The sequence below is a fragment of the Branchiostoma belcheri genome, unplaced genomic scaffold (assembly GCF_001625305.1).
Source record: "Branchiostoma belcheri isolate BF01 breed outbred unplaced genomic scaffold, Haploidv18h27 scaffold8, whole genome shotgun sequence".
Taxonomy (NCBI): Eukaryota; Metazoa; Chordata; class Leptocardii; order Amphioxiformes; family Branchiostomatidae; genus Branchiostoma; species Branchiostoma belcheri.
The window spans coordinates 3,493,914-3,513,687 of NW_017804464.1; the positions used below are offsets into that span (position 1 = coordinate 3,493,914).

General features: G+C 38.3%; 1 protein-coding gene across 1 annotated transcript in view; it reads right to left on the bottom strand.

The window, feature by feature from the left end:
- LOC109486244 (thioredoxin domain-containing protein 12-like) overlaps positions 1-19,774 on the bottom strand; it is a 98,920-nt gene that overhangs the window by 10,599 nt on the left and 68,547 nt on the right. The window contains exons 5-6 of the mRNA XM_019789977.1: positions 8,177-8,246; positions 468-551 (exon numbers count right to left, since the gene is read on the bottom strand). Coding sequence (XP_019645536.1) covers positions 468-551; positions 8,177-8,246 — 154 coding nt within the window. The remainder of the gene's footprint in view (positions 1-467; positions 552-8,176; positions 8,247-19,774) is intronic.

The window sequence follows — 19,774 nt, forward strand, 5'->3', positions numbered from 1 at the left end:
GGGGGGGGGGGGGCGTAACACGGGTGACGACGCATCTGTATAATCTGCGGCAAACCGTTTCAGGGTGTTCTGTACCATAAAAATAGTACAGAGATTCTTTTGTTCTTTAGACCAAATTGATTATTAAAAAGATTGAAGAATACGCATGTTAATTTCTCTAGAACGATGTACCTCTGACGAAGACATGAGATCTCCGACCTCTAGTTTTAATTTGTTTAAGGCAACAACAACTACTTATTACCTCTAGGAAATGAGCTATCCTTCCACAAAAAGGTATTAAATTTTCTTATTTCTCTTTTAAAGTAAATATCAAGAAAGAGGATAACATGAAAGTAGAGGGCTCACTGAGTCAGTCTACTTAGGAAGACAAGAGTGACTGGTTAAAATGAGTGACAGCTCTATGTGAAAGAACTTCTTTGTGTTGGATCTAGTTTTATCATGATGAAATTGTGTTGAGATATGCTTACCTTGAATGGGGTCTGGGTAGTAGTAGCGGTAGCTGGGGTTGCCGTTCATGTTCACTATGTCTCTCCTCACTTTGCCCTCTGGGTCTGTGAGGAAAATGAGAAGTGTAAGATTATTTTTTGTTGGTTTGTTTCATAGACTGTTCATGTTTTCACACTCTTATATATACATGTACTTAACATAGATGAGGATGTGTTCATTACAACCTTTAGCACAATTACGTTGCTACAAAAAGTTGAGTAAGTATCCTGTATGTGTTGACAGTAACACAGATTTAGTACAACCTATCAATATGAGTTCACTTTTAATTTCTCTGCTGCCTAACCCAGTATACATTCACAAACCTGGAGTAAAAACAATAACAGCGTTAAAATACATAGTAAAACGTTGAATTTTATTCCAATACAAAGTTATACAGAGATAAAATTGAAGTCATTGGTCATTAATTATCCTGATGAAGGCGCGACAGGAACTTGTGGAGGCAGTACATCATGTCACCTGATTGAAGGATGAACTGAACTGAACTGAACTGAAGGCGGCAGTGGTCTCTGAAAATTTGATCTCTGTGTTACTTTGTGTTGGAATAAAGTTAAATGTCTTACTATGATTACTACCTACACAGATGAACTTTCATGATACAGCTATACACTTTAAGATAGATGATAACAATAAGACACATCAGTCATAAAACACACTTACTTAATTACTTAAAGAAACATGAAACACTTCAAGGCAAAAAATCCATCATTCTAAACTTAAGAGCAAGTCCTGCAGACAAAAGTGTTGTTAACTTCTCCTTGGCACAATATGAACTGTCCAATCAGTTATTAGATCTCGTGGCTCGGAGCAACCTGGGCGGTACATCCATTTACAAGATGGGAACCAATAAGGACAAAACACACACTCAGATAAGAAAGTGCCATAAGAAACCTAGCCACACAGCATACAAGACACTTCATTAAGATGCATAAAGATAAGGAAATTATCTCAGATTGCAATATGAGCACGCAACACTTTGTTCTGATGACTTTTGGAAGATATAGATAGTTTTTAAGTGAAATATGATGTAGCCTGCTTAGTCTAGTACATTTCTTTTGAAAGTTTTATCTTAAACTTTAACTCAAGAGGCAACTATGATCCATAGGCTTCACATTTGGACATGACTTAGTGGCCGTTCTTGTGTATTTGCCCTGAGGAGGCTTTCAAATATGTAGCGTGTATCAGAGCAAAGATATGCTGCATGTATACAAACACCATTTCATTTTCCCTTTGAGCAAAAGAAACACAGACAAAATCCTCACCAAGGGGCATGACTAGGGGGATACAGTGTTAGCGAGAAGGCTGCCATATCCTAATAGTATGATCATGATATATGGTTATATGCCGGTTTCTGGACACAGGCTAGTGACTTACCGAGGCTTTGGTACTTTTCGTGACGAACACTCTGAACTTTCAAACAGAACTGTCACAGGACAAGAAGATATGAGTATAGATGTTTTAACATTTTTGGACTTCCCCTGAGGGCATAGAAGGACCCTAACAGCCTGGTCCATGTACATTTTCTATAATGTACATCTATGTGTAGTCCCAAATATCAGAAATTGAAATTGATGGATTCAAAATTGGTCATTGTTTTTCACAGTGTCCCTACAACAAGGCCATTGTGTTCCCTAGGGCCTTGTCTGAAGGATTCATGCACTGCAAGTATACTAAATATTCACCAGAGATCACTCAATCTGTATGAACCATGAGAAGTAAATTTGATTATGCACCTACAAACTTTATGTAAGTATACTGTATTAATAGAATTTCATGCCAAAGCTATTGAACTCTGACTTAAGAAACAAATTATAAAGGAATTAAATCTTTCGAGGCACCCAAATTAGATTTGCTTACATCTCCCTTGGGATGGAACCATTAAATGTCAGCAACAATGTTGTACAAGTTAGAACTCAATCTGATGTAAATACAGAGACTTTCTCAATACTGTGCTAATCCATGGGGTAAAATGTAGAGCCATTGAAGTGATGTGTGCATACACTATTTATGCCATGCAGTATATTGTGCATGACTGAAAGATCATTTAATGTAGCATTACATGTACCAACGGTGCTGTTTAGGATGTCAGCTACAGAGAAGGAACATACTGAGTCTCCTATTAGGACTTTCCAGAGGAATTGAGGAAAGAGATGGTATACAAATACAATGTACTAGATTAAGTTGATAAAAAGGTGGATATAGTACTAGAGATAAAGTTTTATAATTGTTGAAAAGACACAGGACAAGCTTTAGAAAGTTCTGCTGAAACTTTAAACTTGTGCAGACTTATAATTAGTCTTTTAATACTATGTTCTTCGTTCAATCTAAACCCTCATGTGGTCATTGTTGGCCCTCTCTCCATGGCCACAGTTAGATCAGTTACTTTTTGTCTGTCTTACCAAGCATTCATGATCATAACATTTATTTCAATATTCACCATTGAACCTGGGGTTAATGTGTTATACAAATTACCACATTTAAATCCCCAATGCTTTGTTAGACTCTGTGCAGCTACAAGCTCACACCCATAGCTGGGTGTTTCTTATGTTTTTGCTGCCCTGATCACGGGAAATACGATTTCCAATTTGGCTCGAGTCCAATCTCTGCCTGCCTGTCAAAGTCTCCTCCACAATAGGGAAAGGTCTGATAGGGTTTAAGGATCACCAGCTGCAGATTAAGTCTCTGAAATGAGTCTGGACAGGGCAGACAGATAATCACACACGCGGCTGAGATTTCAAATGACTTTGCTGAAAATTTCATAAGAGATGTCAAAATGGCCGGCTTGATGTGAGAGTCTATTAAAAGTAAGCAGCCAGATGCTATTGATCATGTCTGGCCCCTTCCACGCAACAAGTAGGAGTTGGATGAAATGTATTGGATGACTGCCACGTATGGTAATACAGGGATCGAAATGCCCTTTGTCTATTTCCCGCAAGTTTTCAAGTTCCAACTCCAACTTAGAAGAACTTTCAGCAAGTCAACATATTGTGCTGCCAGGGGGCCTAAAATCTAATTATTTTGAGGTCTTATCAAGACCTACCCACCTATCAAGTTTCATGACGATCCATTCAGAGAGCTATCGAAAATATACCCTTCTGGCAAAGGTAATTGCACCACTATAACATGAGGTTTCATATATGCTGTTGATGAGCTGAATCTACCACACTACACTAAATTGCAACTTTGATTAGCAACCTACCTGTAGTAAAGGCTTTTATATGGTATTTAAGAGCTAGTACCTGCAATCTATGAAATTATTTTGCCAATTGTAAGTTGTACATGGGTATTAGGGGCTTTAAGATGCCACGTAAAAACCCTTAATACACACAGGTTCCAAGGAAGTTTTGGCAAGAAGATAAAGGAGTAGTTTGGTGACTTGCCAGGTTTCACTTTTGACTAGGCCGACAAGCCTACCAAAGTTACTGACACTGAAGGATGTGCATAATGTATAATGTATTCGTCATGTTGCTGGGACCATTTATTAACTGTCCCTCTGGTGGCACAGAAGGACATCTCAAGTCTGGGGCATCTTGACGGCATAATTCTTCACCTGACAGCCAGAAATTGGATCTGAAACTAATGTAATCCTCAGAAGAACATGTCATCTGTGATGAGGGGAGAAGGTGACCACAGTTTTAAAAAGTTTTGATTGGATTCAAGATCACAAAAACTTCTGTTGAACAGAATAAGGTACATGTACATGCATATTATAAGGCAGCTGCTGTTCATCATTAGAATATATGATGGAAAGTTTCATTCCCAAAGTAAAGAAACGTTATGACGAATTACTCTTTGATGTGCAGAACTTTGATCTTTTTTATAGCCTAATACTGGTTTAGGAGAACCCAATTGGCTGCCATCCTAATATTGCGTGCAACACTCAGGAATGCAATACCACTAAAATTGCTCAATTTCCCCACCTTCGATCATTTCATCTATCGTTCCCTTGGCAGTTATGAAATTCTAGATCATATAAACTGTGAAAAAAATACCCTCAGAGTTGGGATTCTTGGACAGAACATAGTTTCTGGTTTGGCAGAAGGCCGACTAGTAAATGATGCATGAGGACGAATGGCTTTGGCACAGCAGCACAACTCAGTCATATTTGCAGATTCCTTGAATGAGTGGGCTCGGAGTCACCTTTGGGTTTTAGGCCGTGAACTTAGGTATTGTTTCTCGTGCCGAATGAACAAAGCCTAGATTACATTGTTGGGGGAGCACCATCAATCTAAACTGAGGGGTTGAAGAAGCTACGATGCCAAACTTTTGTTTCAGCCAGCAAAAAAAAAAGAACTGCGAGAACAATGTGAACACAGAATCTGAGTTGAAGTCTGTGCCTTTGTCAACAGCTACAGGCAGATTCAGGGAGTGAATATATCAGATAATATGCTTACAAAGTTTCCTGCCAGACCTTTGCTTTCTCCTGACTTGTATCTAAATCCTTGCATTAAAAATTCTGGGACTAAGTCATGGCAGCATAGCTTAACCATAATTTCTTGTTAAAATTTTTCTACATAACTGCAATTGGATTAAAAGATATGCACAATTCTATATCACTATAATTACAGCAAGTAATTCCATTATGAAAATCATCATTCATATTAGAGTGAAAGCTCATTTAATATTGTAGCAGAGCTAAACTTTCATCTAGCTAACACAAATCAACCTAGACCTACCAAAGGTGCACCTGCACTTGATGTACATTTTATTAACCTTCTTCTGGCTTTATACACTTCTGTACCCAATACAAATTTGGTATCAAAATGTTACCTTAGCAGAAAAAAAGGTTTAAGTCTTGTAGTTCCATTATGGGTAAGCCTTGATGGGGACTACAAATACATGTTCAAAGTTAAGTCCATTTCTGAAGTGTAAAGTAAGCCACAGTTTGAATCCAACATACACGCTGTGTACCTAAACCCACGTTTAGGTTCAGGGCCGGATTCAAGTTGAGAGGTTTAGGTTCAGTTCCGGACTTGTAAGTCCAGACCCCATGGCATATACAAGATTGCATGTAAATATATGTTGGCAACCTTGCAATGTTGTCTGGGCAAAACTGTGGCCACATAACACGGAGGCTGACACTTGATGATGCCCTATTTCTCTATTTTACAGCACAGATTTTGCAATCTACAATGTATGAAAGATTTTAGGTGGTTTGGAATGGAAAGGGGTATGTGATATGTTTTTTTTTTTTGTAATTAGTCCAGAACTGGTTCTTGCCTTTTAGTTTTTTTTACTTGGACCTAAACATTTTTACAAGTCTGGAACTGGTCCAGCGAACCAGTACACAGCACTATACATATATCATCTGTGGCAACTGGCCAAATGATTTCGGGACTTCTGGCTCCATTTTAGCGCCCATCATAAGCATTGTCAGGGTAGATTGAAGACGAAGGAAGATGTTGACCTTGGGGACACTTATGTCCTTCCCTTAAGAGGAGTCACGAGGAAGGCCATGAACCCTTTCTAAAGTATGACTTCAAGGAAGAGTCAAGACTGGCAGCAGGCATGGAATTGAATACTAAAACTATAATGGCTGACACTCAGTAATATTGCAGGTATTGGGGCATACAAGAAAATGCACTAAAATTTTTGAGACACCCTTTGCTCCCTCCTGGCATCATGTTTCCAGAGGCATGTACATTGTACATGTCAGAAGTTAGTGGGTCAGGTAATAGATGAAGACCAGAGTGACTGTTGAAAATTTGTATGCTGAGGGACTTTTCTTTCTGTTGAATCCGAAGTTCAAAATGTTACAAGATTTTGTCTACCAAAATAGATTACGGTATTTCTTGATTACAATAAAGTTCAACTAATAACTCAAACTAGAGGTTGTCGACAAACTGAAAAGGACTAGACAAGTGCAAGACAAGGGGTCGCGTGGCACAACGGCAGAATGCTTGCCTCGGAACCAAGAGGTCCCAGGTTTGAGTCTTGACAAAATTGACACCGATCTTGTGCCCTTGGGAAAGCCACTTTACATGACTTTCCTCACTTTGCTCAGGTGAAAATGAGTAGTGTATTGTCCCCTGTGTTGGTGGCAGCATTAATATAAGTTGAAAAAACTTGAGTGTATCCCCACCACGTCTTGTGATTACAAAAAAAGGAGGAGTAAACTGCAGATACCATAGACTTTGAATCTGTCAATGACATATAGATGCCTCGTATACTCTGATTATGTGAATTTTGGACAATCAAAGTTCTTTGGAGATGTACCCATGGCGGTAAATGTATTGTTACCAACTCAAATGAACAGTGGTTCAGAGTTGGCATTCTATGGCAGCTTCTACTTTGACCTTCCTTTGCTATTCTTTAAATAGTTCTGCATGCTGCAGGAAAAACCTAACCACAGGCGACAGACTTTCTTTCAAGAAGGAAAATTATTATTGATGGGGCCATAACATTAAGCCTCTTGTTTCCCAGTAATCAATGCACACATATCGACCCTTTCTCTCACCAGTCTTGCTGCGAAAATAGCCACAAATGAAGGCTATTCTTCAAGAAAAAAATAGGGAAAATCTTTAAGTCTCCCTAATTCCAGCCGGTACCGCAATTTCCTTTGGAAGGCGTCTTGAATTCAATAACCATTAGGAGGCAAATGGAACAAATGGGATACAGTAAATCAATGGAGAAGGGAATGTGAACATCACTGCAATAATTTTGAGGCCTGCATTTTGGCAAGACATCAATAAATACCAACAACCTTGCATTAACATGGGATAAATCCATCACAGCTCAATTTTATTTATTGATACTCATCAGCTTAACATTATCCCTCTATATGTCACAAAACAACCAAGGACTTTCCTTTCATTCCTGTACTTTGTAACTCTGTAGTTAGAAAAGCAATTTTCAAGCAAATAACCAGCTACTATAGTCATATAAAAGGTTGATATAAAAGCAGCAATGATGCCGAGACAAGTTAGATAATGATTATACATGTAGATAAACCTCTAGTCTAGCAATTTAATTGAAAGCATTATCTTCATTATTTTTAAATATCAAAATCTTGCGATGGTAAAAATCTAGATACTTTTTTTCAAATCTTCAAAATTTTTGCAAGCTGGAGGGGTCAAAACAGCTAACCTGTCTTCTCTACGCCCATTTACATTCAAAATTAAGCAAGCCTGTCACTGACGAATGAACAAAAGTCACGTTTGGAAGGACGCCAGAGAGATCGGTCAAGGACATTTTGAAAACAGAGCCTACTGTTTCAGTTACAGATAAAGTCATGGTATTCAAGCAGTGATGACAAGTTTTAGGATGACAGGAACCCTCCCTCATGTAGGCTTATAATCACAATGACAACAATCATACAACACAAGCTATGTTAGATTCACAAAGACAATTGGAATTTGGAAAATCTAATAAACTTGAAACACTACAGTTCAAATTCTTGCTGAATACAGTCTACTGAAAGGGCATACTTCCCTCTATATCATGATTTGATCTCCCTTTCTGTCGTAACATGTTAACAGTAGAGTTGGGCCTTTCATACTGACACTGTATTAATTGACTTTCAAATTCAAAGTGTCAGTTTTAGATAAGGACAAATTGGGGATGTAGCTTTTATGCAGGGTATCTGGTTCCGTGCTGTATAGAACTGTCTGTTTGAGTGTAGTGCTGTATAGAACTGTCTGTTTGAGTGTAGTGCTGTCCTGTCAAGACTTACCCATGAAAAGGATCCTGGGAATGTATCCTCCATCGGGGGTGTACTCTTCTCCATGGGGCTCCTCATCATCCTGGATCAATGAAAAAAGTTTAGTCAATCAATCAATTAATAAATCAATCAATCTACTAGAAAGGTAATATTTGCAAGGCAAATGCATTATGTTTACCTTTGCATATGGTCTGCTCTGTTAATTCTTACTCTTAATTCTAACATATTCAATGACATAGATATGGTCAGACAGGAGTCTAAATCCCTCCTGCTATAAAATTGCAACATGATATAACCCGATACTAGTTACCATGGTGATATGCGGTCTGGTTCAGGTCACTGACCAGGTCAGTATTTGGAACGGAAGACGAAACTGAGCAAAACCAATATGTTTTCCTTCGGTAAACATAATCAAACAATCACACTGTTCATATGTACATATAAAGTGTATACTACACATTGTTATTCAAAACATGGCCTAGCAGTCGATCTTTATCTGTCAGGAGGCAAGTTGCATAACTTTCAAAACTTGCTGTCCTGTCCATGGTGCTGAAAGTGTTGCTGTGAAGACAATGTGCCTTTTCATTGAAAGATCTTATCTTACTCAAAGGGAATTACACTTGTGGAGCGCTGTACCAAATCAATTCTAATGGTTATTCACAGGGATTTTGAAATTTGCATAACAATAGCCCTTAGAGCATTCACAGCTTTACTCTGTGCGGACAAAGGAAAATCGAGTCTTCCCTCTATACTCTACTCATCTCCCAGTTAGTTTCTAATAAAACTGCCCCCACAAAGTATCTGATGATGAGGAGAAGCAAACTTGTAGGTTACTCATCCCTGCTGTGATAAAACACAGAGTTGTATATTCTCCAAGGAACAGCACGTTAAAGTGCATCCTGGCATTTTACGGGCGTAATTGAATCTTGGGATCAATAGAATACATTAGGGTCTTGAGAGAGTTTTGTCTAACGTCTTCAGCTGCAGAAAACTTCATTAGTCATGGTACAATCTCCTTATCAAAATGTTCTTTTATTTCCAACCCATTCATGCCAAATTCCCTCAGGTAGCCTGACTGACAAATACAATAACTCAAGAACAACTACACAGTATACATCGAGCAAGTGAAAGAACAATTCATGCAACTCCCAACTTATGGGTTGGCACTTAATGTGATTTGCTGATGATTCTCTGTTCACAGAATACCTCTTTATCAAAAAGTTCTTTTATTTTCCACCCTATCATGCCAAATTCCCTCAGGTACCTTGACTAGCAAATACAATAACTTAAGAACAAGTACAACTACAACATTGTGCAAGTGTAAGAACAATCCATGCAACTCCCAAGGTATGGGCTGGCACTTAAAAGTTATTTGCTGAAGATTCTCTATTCACAGAGTACCAAATCCAGGATTCATGACAAATCCCTAAGCCATTAAAAAACTTCCAACAGATTTAAAAGAAAACGGGTATGACTTCTGTAATACCGTCCCGTAAAAGTGAATCTCGTGATGTTTCAGAATTGTTGAGCAATAAATCTACCACTGATAGCATCACTAGCTGCAGGCAACCCTGTCCATTTATTTGCGAACTTGAGACACATATATATTGTGTAACGTATCAGATTCACCCTACAGGCATTTTGCCTGATGCACTTTACATCAGTACTTTTGAATCAATACCACGGAGGAAGGATTTTTGGATGGCACGATTTCTGTGGATGATGGATCTGTGAACATAGCTGGAGGGATGTCTCCAAGAGATTTCCTCATCTGATTTGATCACTGCTTTTGTAAAAGACTGTCAGGACCAACATGTCAGTTGTAGATGAAGGATAATACCGGTAGATTTTTTTTAACCTCCTACCTACTGAGGTAGCTTTTTGTTAACTGTACTGGTAAACTTGTATGGTGAAAGAAATGGCAGCAGGAAGAAGGTTAAAGCTAGGAGTACATTCAATTAAAATTTGTAAACAGGATTCTAATGTATTTGATTCAAACAGCATTTAATAACAAGTACACATACGTACATGTATATGATAGTTTGTAACACTAAAAAAACAGGAAGACCAAACCCTGCAGTTCACACAATGATTGAATTTCCTTTCACTCCAATTTACAAATTACTGCCCTGAAGGTCTATAAAGTAGCACACTTTACCTGCGAAGTTCTTCATTATGTAGTGCAATGGCTGAATACTTAAATTCCAGTAGATTTCAATTATCTTATCAATCACTTCCTCTGCATTAGGCATCCAATTTCCTGCCTTCTCTAGACTTACAAGAACACACAAGGGTATTGGAAAGTGCTCCGACCATCCATTGCCATTACCTATGAAAAAACTTTACTGACAAATGCATTTTCTCTAATAACTCAACCTTAGTAGATGAGACAACTCATGGATCTTTGTCACTCAACAAAAGTGAGTTTTGCAGAGTCGGGCAGAATCGTTCTACCAAGCCTGTCTGATTTTGTGAAAGATGTGCTCGGAAACTGCATGCGGCGTAAGAAACGTGCACGCAAATGGTACGCATCGTGAAAAATGTGCACAGCGATGGCACGCATCATTAGCAAGAGAATTAACAGCTTAACATGGCCATTAGGTTAGAATAATGGCAAGAATTCTGATTTCAGCAGAATTTCTTTTATTGCTTTAGATAAATCAGGCCCAGAGGCAGAATTTCATTTCCTTGACTCAAACACATCGTTAGAAGGGACTGACAAGAAAATCTCAGAATGATTTTTTGTCAATCATGGTTTCATTGTCCTCAAGATATTGGATTTTTTCTAGACTTAGGCTATTGGTTCTTTGAAACCTGAGCCTTTACAAAGAATATAATATGACCCTTTCCTAAGGCAATTAGGACTTAAAGAAGTAAAAATATGTCAACATCATTGAGATTATGACATCTAAACTATCATAGGTCATCATCAATAGTTCTTGTTGACAATATTAATGTTTACATCGATATAGAGATTTCCACATTGATTTTGCACTGACAGAGATCTGTACTAAACGCTTTTTCACTGCCTAATAAGTCACTAAATCTGAGGTATCCAGTTACAAAACGGCCTTACGATCGATTTGCCACAACTCAAAATGCAGTTACACACTTTTAACAGGAGGTGGAGAATTCATGTTGTAAAATTAAGCTAACTTTATCGATTTCTTCTGCCATTTGTATCCATATATCCCTGTATGTTACGGCGCAAAAGGGAGGTTTAAACAATACAAGACGTTATGTTTCAATGCCCTTGAGAACTAAGGGTACATTAAACGCCCTATTGAGGAGAAAATACAATAAAGAATCAATTGTCATAAAGCCAAAGTTAAGGCAACAAGATAACCTAGGAAATATGACACAGTTGCTGCATGACTTGCATGTAATGTCACATGTATTAGCTGTTTTTCAGATGATGCCGAGACAGAGGCCACAAGTAGCCTGGATGCCAACCTTGTTAGCTTTAGTCCATTTCCAATGATCGTTACCCTACCATCAGTGAGAGCAGATTACATCTAACAACCTGGAACTCAGGCTAGTATGCCACCATTGTACCTTTGCTTGTATCTTACTCTTTTCCCAGTGTTGATTTTTTCCTTTGTAGAAAATACATCTCATGAGAGCTTGACTACACAAATAATTCAAGTGAAGTCTGACATCAAACTACATGTTGTGATTGTGTCAAATATTGAAGAAAAGTGTGAAATACAAAGAGATCCAAAGCCTTTCTTAGTTCATCTTACATGATGCTAAAAAAATGTCATATTCTATCCATGAACAGTATTCAAAAAGTAAAAGAAAACATTGTCAGCAGATTGTTTTCTTTGCAAGCTTTAATTAAAACCAGTACTTTATGCAAAATTTTTTCTTTTTAAGTTTCTCATTTGGCAGCTGTGGAAAAGTTATTCCTGGCAGGTCAAGTTATGAAGTTTAGCCCGCTATCATGGCTTGTTCGATTTTCACTTAAGCCTGGATGCAACTAATGGTAATGACTGAACGGGGATTTCCACAACTGGCTTAGACACAGCGGGTATTTCTAATGTCCTGTCTGTGCGTCCATCATTCGGGAAACTGCAATAGGTTTCTAAATTGGGCTTACAAGTTTGACATTCAGACACAGTCCCGGAGTGATGGGCACCAAAGGTTGGGGGAACGAATTTTCACTCATTGTTCATGGCTATGGAGAGCAACACTATCATACCAAGTTGATAAGTTACATACATACATACATACAACATGTGATCCTTTTGGTGCCACTTAGGTTAACAGTCTCCCTACTGGGGTAGTATTTTGGCAACAAATTTGTCAGCAGCACAGAATAATAAGGATAGAACTAGAAACATTTGCAAAGCAAATGCATAATGTTTACCTACCAAACACATTCATATATAAGTTGAGACAGGAGTTTAATAAATCCCTACTGCTATAAAATTGCAACATAACCAAATACTAGTTGCCATGGTAAACAGACATCAGGTTCAGGTCATTGTCCTTGTTTGTTTGGAGAAGAAGAAGAAGAAGAGGAACATGAAACGGAGCAAAACAATATGTTTTCCTTCTGTAATTATAGATGTTTCCTTCACTGGCTTTGTACATGCAGATTTTATCCCAATAACACAAAGTAGGTCATGTTTTTTGGATTTGTATGCACATACAGTACATGCCAGCCATCTAAACCTTACAAGGAATAGGATTTGTTGGACATGTGCTCTTCCCATGACACACTTTCAGTCAGCTCGGCTGCTTTGATAGAATGGGGGATTTGCGAGTGATCCCCTTCAAACTGTCTGACAGTATTGATCAGCTAGAGTTGGATCCTATTCCCAAGCAGCAGGCAATAAAATCTCTTTTACTGGCAACAAAATCCATGGGAATTATACCAACTTGACTGTTCTTTCAATATCATAAAATTTGATATACGCACATGAAAAGAAATTGCATTCATGCTAAATAATTCACTGAGAACTTTATTGCATTCAAATTTACGACAGGGTTCTCTATGGATTGTAGGTAAAGATGAAACCGCTAAATGCATCATTGTCATAAAATCACTTCCTTTCTATAACTATGTATTGATTCCGGATGTGAACATGACAAATTGTGATTCATGTGAATCTATGTCCTGCCATGGAATGAATCAGACTGTCTAAGTGGCAGTTATGAAACTTCAGCTTGAAGCTTGAAGAATAGTTAGACAAAGGCTTGTTGTTGTGACGTTGGTTGGCGTAGTGGTAGAGCGTTCGACTATGAAGCAGAGAGACCCGGGTTCAATCTTGAGTTGTACCTGGAACGTGTCTGGACATGCGCCCTGGCGTTGTGCCCTTGGGAAAGGCACTTTACACGACTTTCCTCACTCCACCCAGGTGTGAATGGGTACAATGTACCTAACTTTGGTTGGGGAAAAACGTATTGAGGTCACCTTGTGGCGCTGAATGGCAACCGAACAGAATCTTGCGACAGTTTCACAATAAAAGTGTGTGGAGCAAATATGTTATATGTATCATGTGTATTGTTTGTGATTATTGATTGATTCATCAATTCAGTACTATAAAAAGGCTGTGATTGCATGGGTAATGTTTGACCAATAAAAACCTATTATTATAATTATTATTATTGTGTATTCTGTACATGCTCCACTACATGTAATCTGCAATCTGTTTGAGAACAGTCAAGCAGACCCCCTCCCCCAGTTTTTGATAATCTAGCCTATTTTCATAAAATACTGTTTCCAAAGGATGGTCAGATAAGTGCAAGGCCAAGGACGTCTGAGGGCAAAATTACTCCTAAGCCAAACGTTTTACACTCTAGCTCTCCTATAATCTTCTCACACCCATCATTTGGCTTTATCAGATAGTTCTTTTAAAAATGTAAGGCAGAAGAAAATCCCTAGCCTTGTCCTCAGATATCTTTTCATACCCATTTTATTTTCAAAGCCTGGTCAGACATGAGGCTTCCATTCAAAACAGTGGAGCAGAAAAAAGTCCCTAGACTCCAAGAAAACTCACCAAATGACAGTCACCTAAAACTCTGTACCTTCAAATTCCAATCTGTCTGGCTAGAGAAGTACAAGGTTGGGCTAGACAAGTGCAAGGTCGTGGTTATCTACAATTTTAGGGCAGTCAGGTAGAAAATGACGCCCTAGCCTTGTCCTTATGATCTTCTTATCGTCTCTCTTTTCTTCAAAGTTGGTGAGACATAACCAAGATCAATGTCGTCTTTTCAGAAACAGTGAAGCAGAAAATAACTTCACAGACAAGGATAACCCTGTCCCGTGAACTTAAAGCACATCCTTTTGTTTTCAAAGCCTCTTCAGACAAGTCCATGGTCTTGACCCATAACAAGGTAGAACATTACTCATTAGTGCTGACAAAGTTGTTCAATACAGCCTTGCCAAGGAGACTGTCCTGTATCAGTTTTGTCTGGATAAGAGCAGGACAAAACTACAAGTCAGACTCTGTGTAACCAAAATCAACCAGAAGTTTGCAGAAAACTTTGAAAGAAGCTCAAGATCACAATGTCCTTCAATGACATTTACCTTCATTAGTTAGAGCAACCCTAATACCAAGTATCACCACTAACCATCCTTATATACAAATGTAGCTTCATGACTTTTTTTTGCTGGCCAAAGTAGTAGTATGCAGGAAAACAGACCCATATGCAGACAGACACACTGAAAAATACCTCCACTCACAGAGGTGGTGACAAGTACTACCTTACAAAGGAAACATGCCTGATTTTGTGGATATCTACATTTATTTGCTAATCCTATGCAGAGAAAAGGCCATCATAATCAAACAACTCATGAGCATCATTGTTATTCCAGATACCTCCTGATATGAAGTAATAAGCCTGGAAGGTTCATTAGCAAAATTAGATTTGGCATTTGGTACTCCAAAGATATTATCATGTTCACATTTCCTGGCTGTTACATCAGGGATTTACTGTCTCTTACATTAGACCTGATGTATTCATGATAAACGATCCATTTGGGTAACATCCGGCTAATCTGAAAGTTTTCTATGAAGTTTAACTTTGCCAAGACAGCTGCCAGATGGCACAGAGATTTGCACTTAATACTGACTGTTTTTGTCTTCATATCAAGTTTGGAACTTTTTGATTCAGGGGAAACTTTAATTTGCTTTCTTGAAAGTGCATCATAGCACAAAGTTCTATTCATGTGACATACTGTTCAATAAACTAAATTATCAGCATCACCTACATGTAGAGAACTTTTAAATCATACAGGTTGGGAATAAGAAGCATCCTTGACAGTTTGGTATCAGTGCAGAAATTGACAGAAGCGCCTCCTAGAGGAATCAATATGTACTGCCCTGCAAGCTTTTCTTAGGCTAAAGAATAGCCTATAGAAATGTATTGTACAATCAATGACATTTGACTTTGGTATCCTCAACAGCAATGGGCTGTGTAGAGAATAAGTCATGTTTGTTACCAGGCTACAAGTATTGCACATAAAAACCTTCTTTTCATTTTAATTTAACAAGCCAAAACACAGTATCCAATAGATATTATGATATCATTATAGTACAACTTCAACATGTTGGTTTACTTTGATTTTGGTCTCTTCTTCTAATGCCACTTTATTCCTTGCGATTCAAAGCATTTCCACTCCTGCAACCATGAACCAACAGTTGTGATTTAAAAAAGCCTGCAGTTAAAAGCACTTTCAAGTCCAAAACATTAAAAGCACTACAAACTTCAACTTGGTCACACAAAATGATCAAACTGTAATGCAAAGAAAGGCACTGCAAACTTTCAGGGACATTCTGAGACAGAAGTGATCCATCAACATGAAACAATGTCATGCCTTATTTTTCAGTCGATGATGAATGAAGGTTGACATTTTCCTCCAGTACTGTCCCTGCATGTGTCTTCCCTGCCCCTTTCACCAAGCTGCACTCACCACATTCATCTGAGCCCAGAACTGACGCTAGCATTTCCCAGGGCTGTCTCCGTAAAGAGCAAGAGTTTCTGAAGATTGACGTTAAGTAACAGGTTTTCTACGAAGCGTAACTCAGTGACTATAGACTTCCCAAGAAGATAGTTACGGCAAATCCCTTTTGGCGTTCTGGTGATCTTCACTAGTTACCTTCATCCTTGCAACACACAAGTTTGTCCTGAGCATCAGAAAAGCAAGTCTTCTACCAATGTGTAAGAAGCATGACACTGTGACCATGTGTTTCCAGTAGAAGTGATTATGAGGAATCTCTTGTGTTTTCTTTAAAGTTACTTCTTTCAATACTAGACAATGTAAAACATATGGGAATCAAGGATAAGTGTGTTCTTTGCCTATTACAGGTAAACTTTGCTAAGTCCCTGTGCTGCCATTCTGTCTTGGGACTTTGAAATTCCTCTATGTAAGATCTGTGCATGCTTTGCACATGTTAGACCTTCAGCCTCCTTTTACTCGGTCACATTGTGCACATTGTGAACTGACACTTTTGTCTAACATTTCCAAAAGGCTGACTCAGAAAAGAGCATAAGTTCATGCTGTGTAAAGTTACAAAGCACAGGTCTTCTCAAAGGCACGACTCTGTGACTGTGTGTCTCCCATATACATAATTATGATTGATTCGTTTTGGCTTCTGGCCCTGAATGGCATCTATCAATGAGAGACATTTGTAAAACAGATGAGAATTCAAGGCTGGGGTGCTCTTATATTTGAATCCATTGACTTCTATTCTGGCAAAGTTACCCAGCTGCAGAGATCGATGTTGTTTGATCCAGAATAGAAAATCAAATCTACATTTCACTGATTTATAAAATATGTACATAAAAATGCATATAACTTGTTATTTCTCTTCTGGTAAACTTAGCAAAGTGTGGGTGTTGGTGATTAATCACAAGACTAGAAAATCTACTTTAATTTCAGAATCTTTTTTTTTTTTGTGTGTGTGAAATATCTTAAAATCTGAATGCAACACACGTCTTCCCTGCCCTCTTTACCCAGTCACGTTGAACATATCGTGAACTGACACTAACATTTCCGAAGGCTGTCTCAAAAAGATCAGGGGTTCATTTAGGCTATAACATTATGAAACAGGTCTTCTCAAAAGCGTGACTTCGTGTCTGTACATGTCCTGCAGAAATGATTCTGACTGATCCCTCTTGGCTTTTGGCGATGTCCCAAACGTGGCTACGACTTTGTTTCAAGACATTTGAAAACCAAATCAAGAGAATGGCTGCTCCTATGTAACCTACTTTAACTCTATTCTGGGGAGGTGAACTTAGTAAATGTGGACAAGTCCCAGCATTGCTAGTTGATCATTGGACTTCAAAATCTGCAATGTATACTATCCCTGCTTGCAGAATATGTGTATTACTTAATGCACATATCACACATTACACACACTGAGCACATCATAAACTGACAGAAACATTTCAAAACATTGTCTCAGAAAGGACCAGATGTACAGGTTAATTTCGAGATGACTATACATTATATAATGAAACAGGCATGACTGTACCATGTCATGTGTGTTACTTGTAGAGAAGATTAAGACGAATGCATTTGACTTCCAGGCAATATCCCAAAACGGCTGCCTTCAGTGCAAGACATTTGTTACATTTGTTAAACATATGGGAATTTGGAGTCTGCCACATCTAGATTAGTCTGTGTCTACAGGGCTCAAAATACTGGGAGCACGTGCACGATAATGCACCCAAATTTGGAGCTGACACTGCACCCAATTTTTTTCTGTGGGTGCAACAGTGCACCCAAATATTTATGAGGTTTCCGTATGTAAAGATGTTAACTTCGCATACAGCATATTCTTCATAGCTAAGGGTAAAAAGATAATTATTATTATAGTATATTTATTTAGAAATGAAATATAATAAGTTTTTGCTGACATTCTACTTATATGGTGCACCCCAAAAATGTTTTGTGCACCCAATATAATTCTTTAAGTTGGATGCACCAGTGCACCAATTACCCAAAATGAATTTTGAGCCCTGGTCTATTTTGGTGAACTTAGGAAGTCCCACGGTTGCTGTTTTATCCCGAGAGAAGATTTACATCATCTGTATGACCTCTTAATCAGGACATTGCCAGTGACCTATTTCATCAGTCAGCCAGGCTTGCTCACAGGGTCGGAACACAAGGCAATGACTTATTGCATTTTGGGAACGGCGGCTTTGGCTGAGAGGCCCGTGGCCACATTCTGAGGCAGACAAATCGTACAGGCCAAATTTGGCCGCATTTTCGTGTGGGAAAACCTCTCACTACAGGAGAAAACTTAGACATGACTTTGGCACGACCAGAAATACATTTATTTTTTTTGCAAAGTAAATGCATAATGTTTACCTTCGCATATGGTCTGCTTGGTTAATGCTTATTCAAACACATTCATATATACATGTATATGGTGACAGGAGTCTAAATCCTTCCTGCTATAAAATTGCTACATGATGTAACCCGACACTAGTTACCATAGTGACAAACGTCTGGTTCAGGTCATTGACCTTATTGGTTTGGAGAAGAAGAAGAACAAGAGGAAACAGGGCAAAAACCAAGCTCCAAAAACAATATATTTTTTTTTCCTTGGTAAACATAAAAAGGAAATTCTAGCTAAAGAATGCAGTGATTTAGAATTCTGACTTCTGGTCACACATTGGGAATGCAAATGAGGAATCAGACAAACATCAATTTGACTGAAACCCAAACATTGTCCTCGTAAAATCTCCCTATAGAATAAAATCACAATCAAGTTTGCAGCAAATGGGAGCATATAAAAGAAAATTCCAGCTAAGGGAGTGACAAAAGCACTTGTGTGTAAATTTTGCACTATGTTGGCATACTAATATACTGATAAAGCTTTCAAGGAATTGAAATGAGCTGCTAATGTCATCAAGTGTCGGGATTTAGATCATTTGAGGCCAAGATGGTAGACGTACCTGAGGGATTGCCACACCTTGTCTGGCTGAGAGCTCATATAACAAACCTGTTCTATTTATAGTAAAACCCACTAGGGTATCAGGGCCCAGAGTTGTACTTGAAATAGGTCACTCAAGAGCGCAGTGCTTAGGGTGATCATATCATGAAATACAACCTGATCTGTGCCTTTCACACAGGGCCAACAAAATGTAGAAACTTGGCAACATTAATAATCCAGCAATCTATCATATATAATTGAAAATATATCAGAAAGACACTTGTAAAGAGAAAAACTGTTTTTGCAAAATTTCATCTCATCAATTCTTTTATTTCCTTCCAGATGTAGCGATTTATAGAGATAGAGAATGGAGAGGGAATATTCCACATTTGTGGGCAAATACAAGCTTGCTATGTTTTCAAAAGACATGGTTATTTGTTCATTGCTTTATCTACACTCACACCTGTCATACAATAGAAGCCTTACGTATTGAGTATCAAGACACTCCACAATGGCACATATTTCTTGTTCACAAAGCATGGAAATATTCCACATTTGTGGGCAAATACAAGCCTGCTTTGTTTTGAGAAGACATAGTCATTCATTCATTGTTTCATCTATAGACACACCTGTCGTACATACATTGTGGATAGAAGCCTTACCTATGGAGTATCAAGACACCCCACAATGGCACATATTTCTTGTTCACAGACTATGC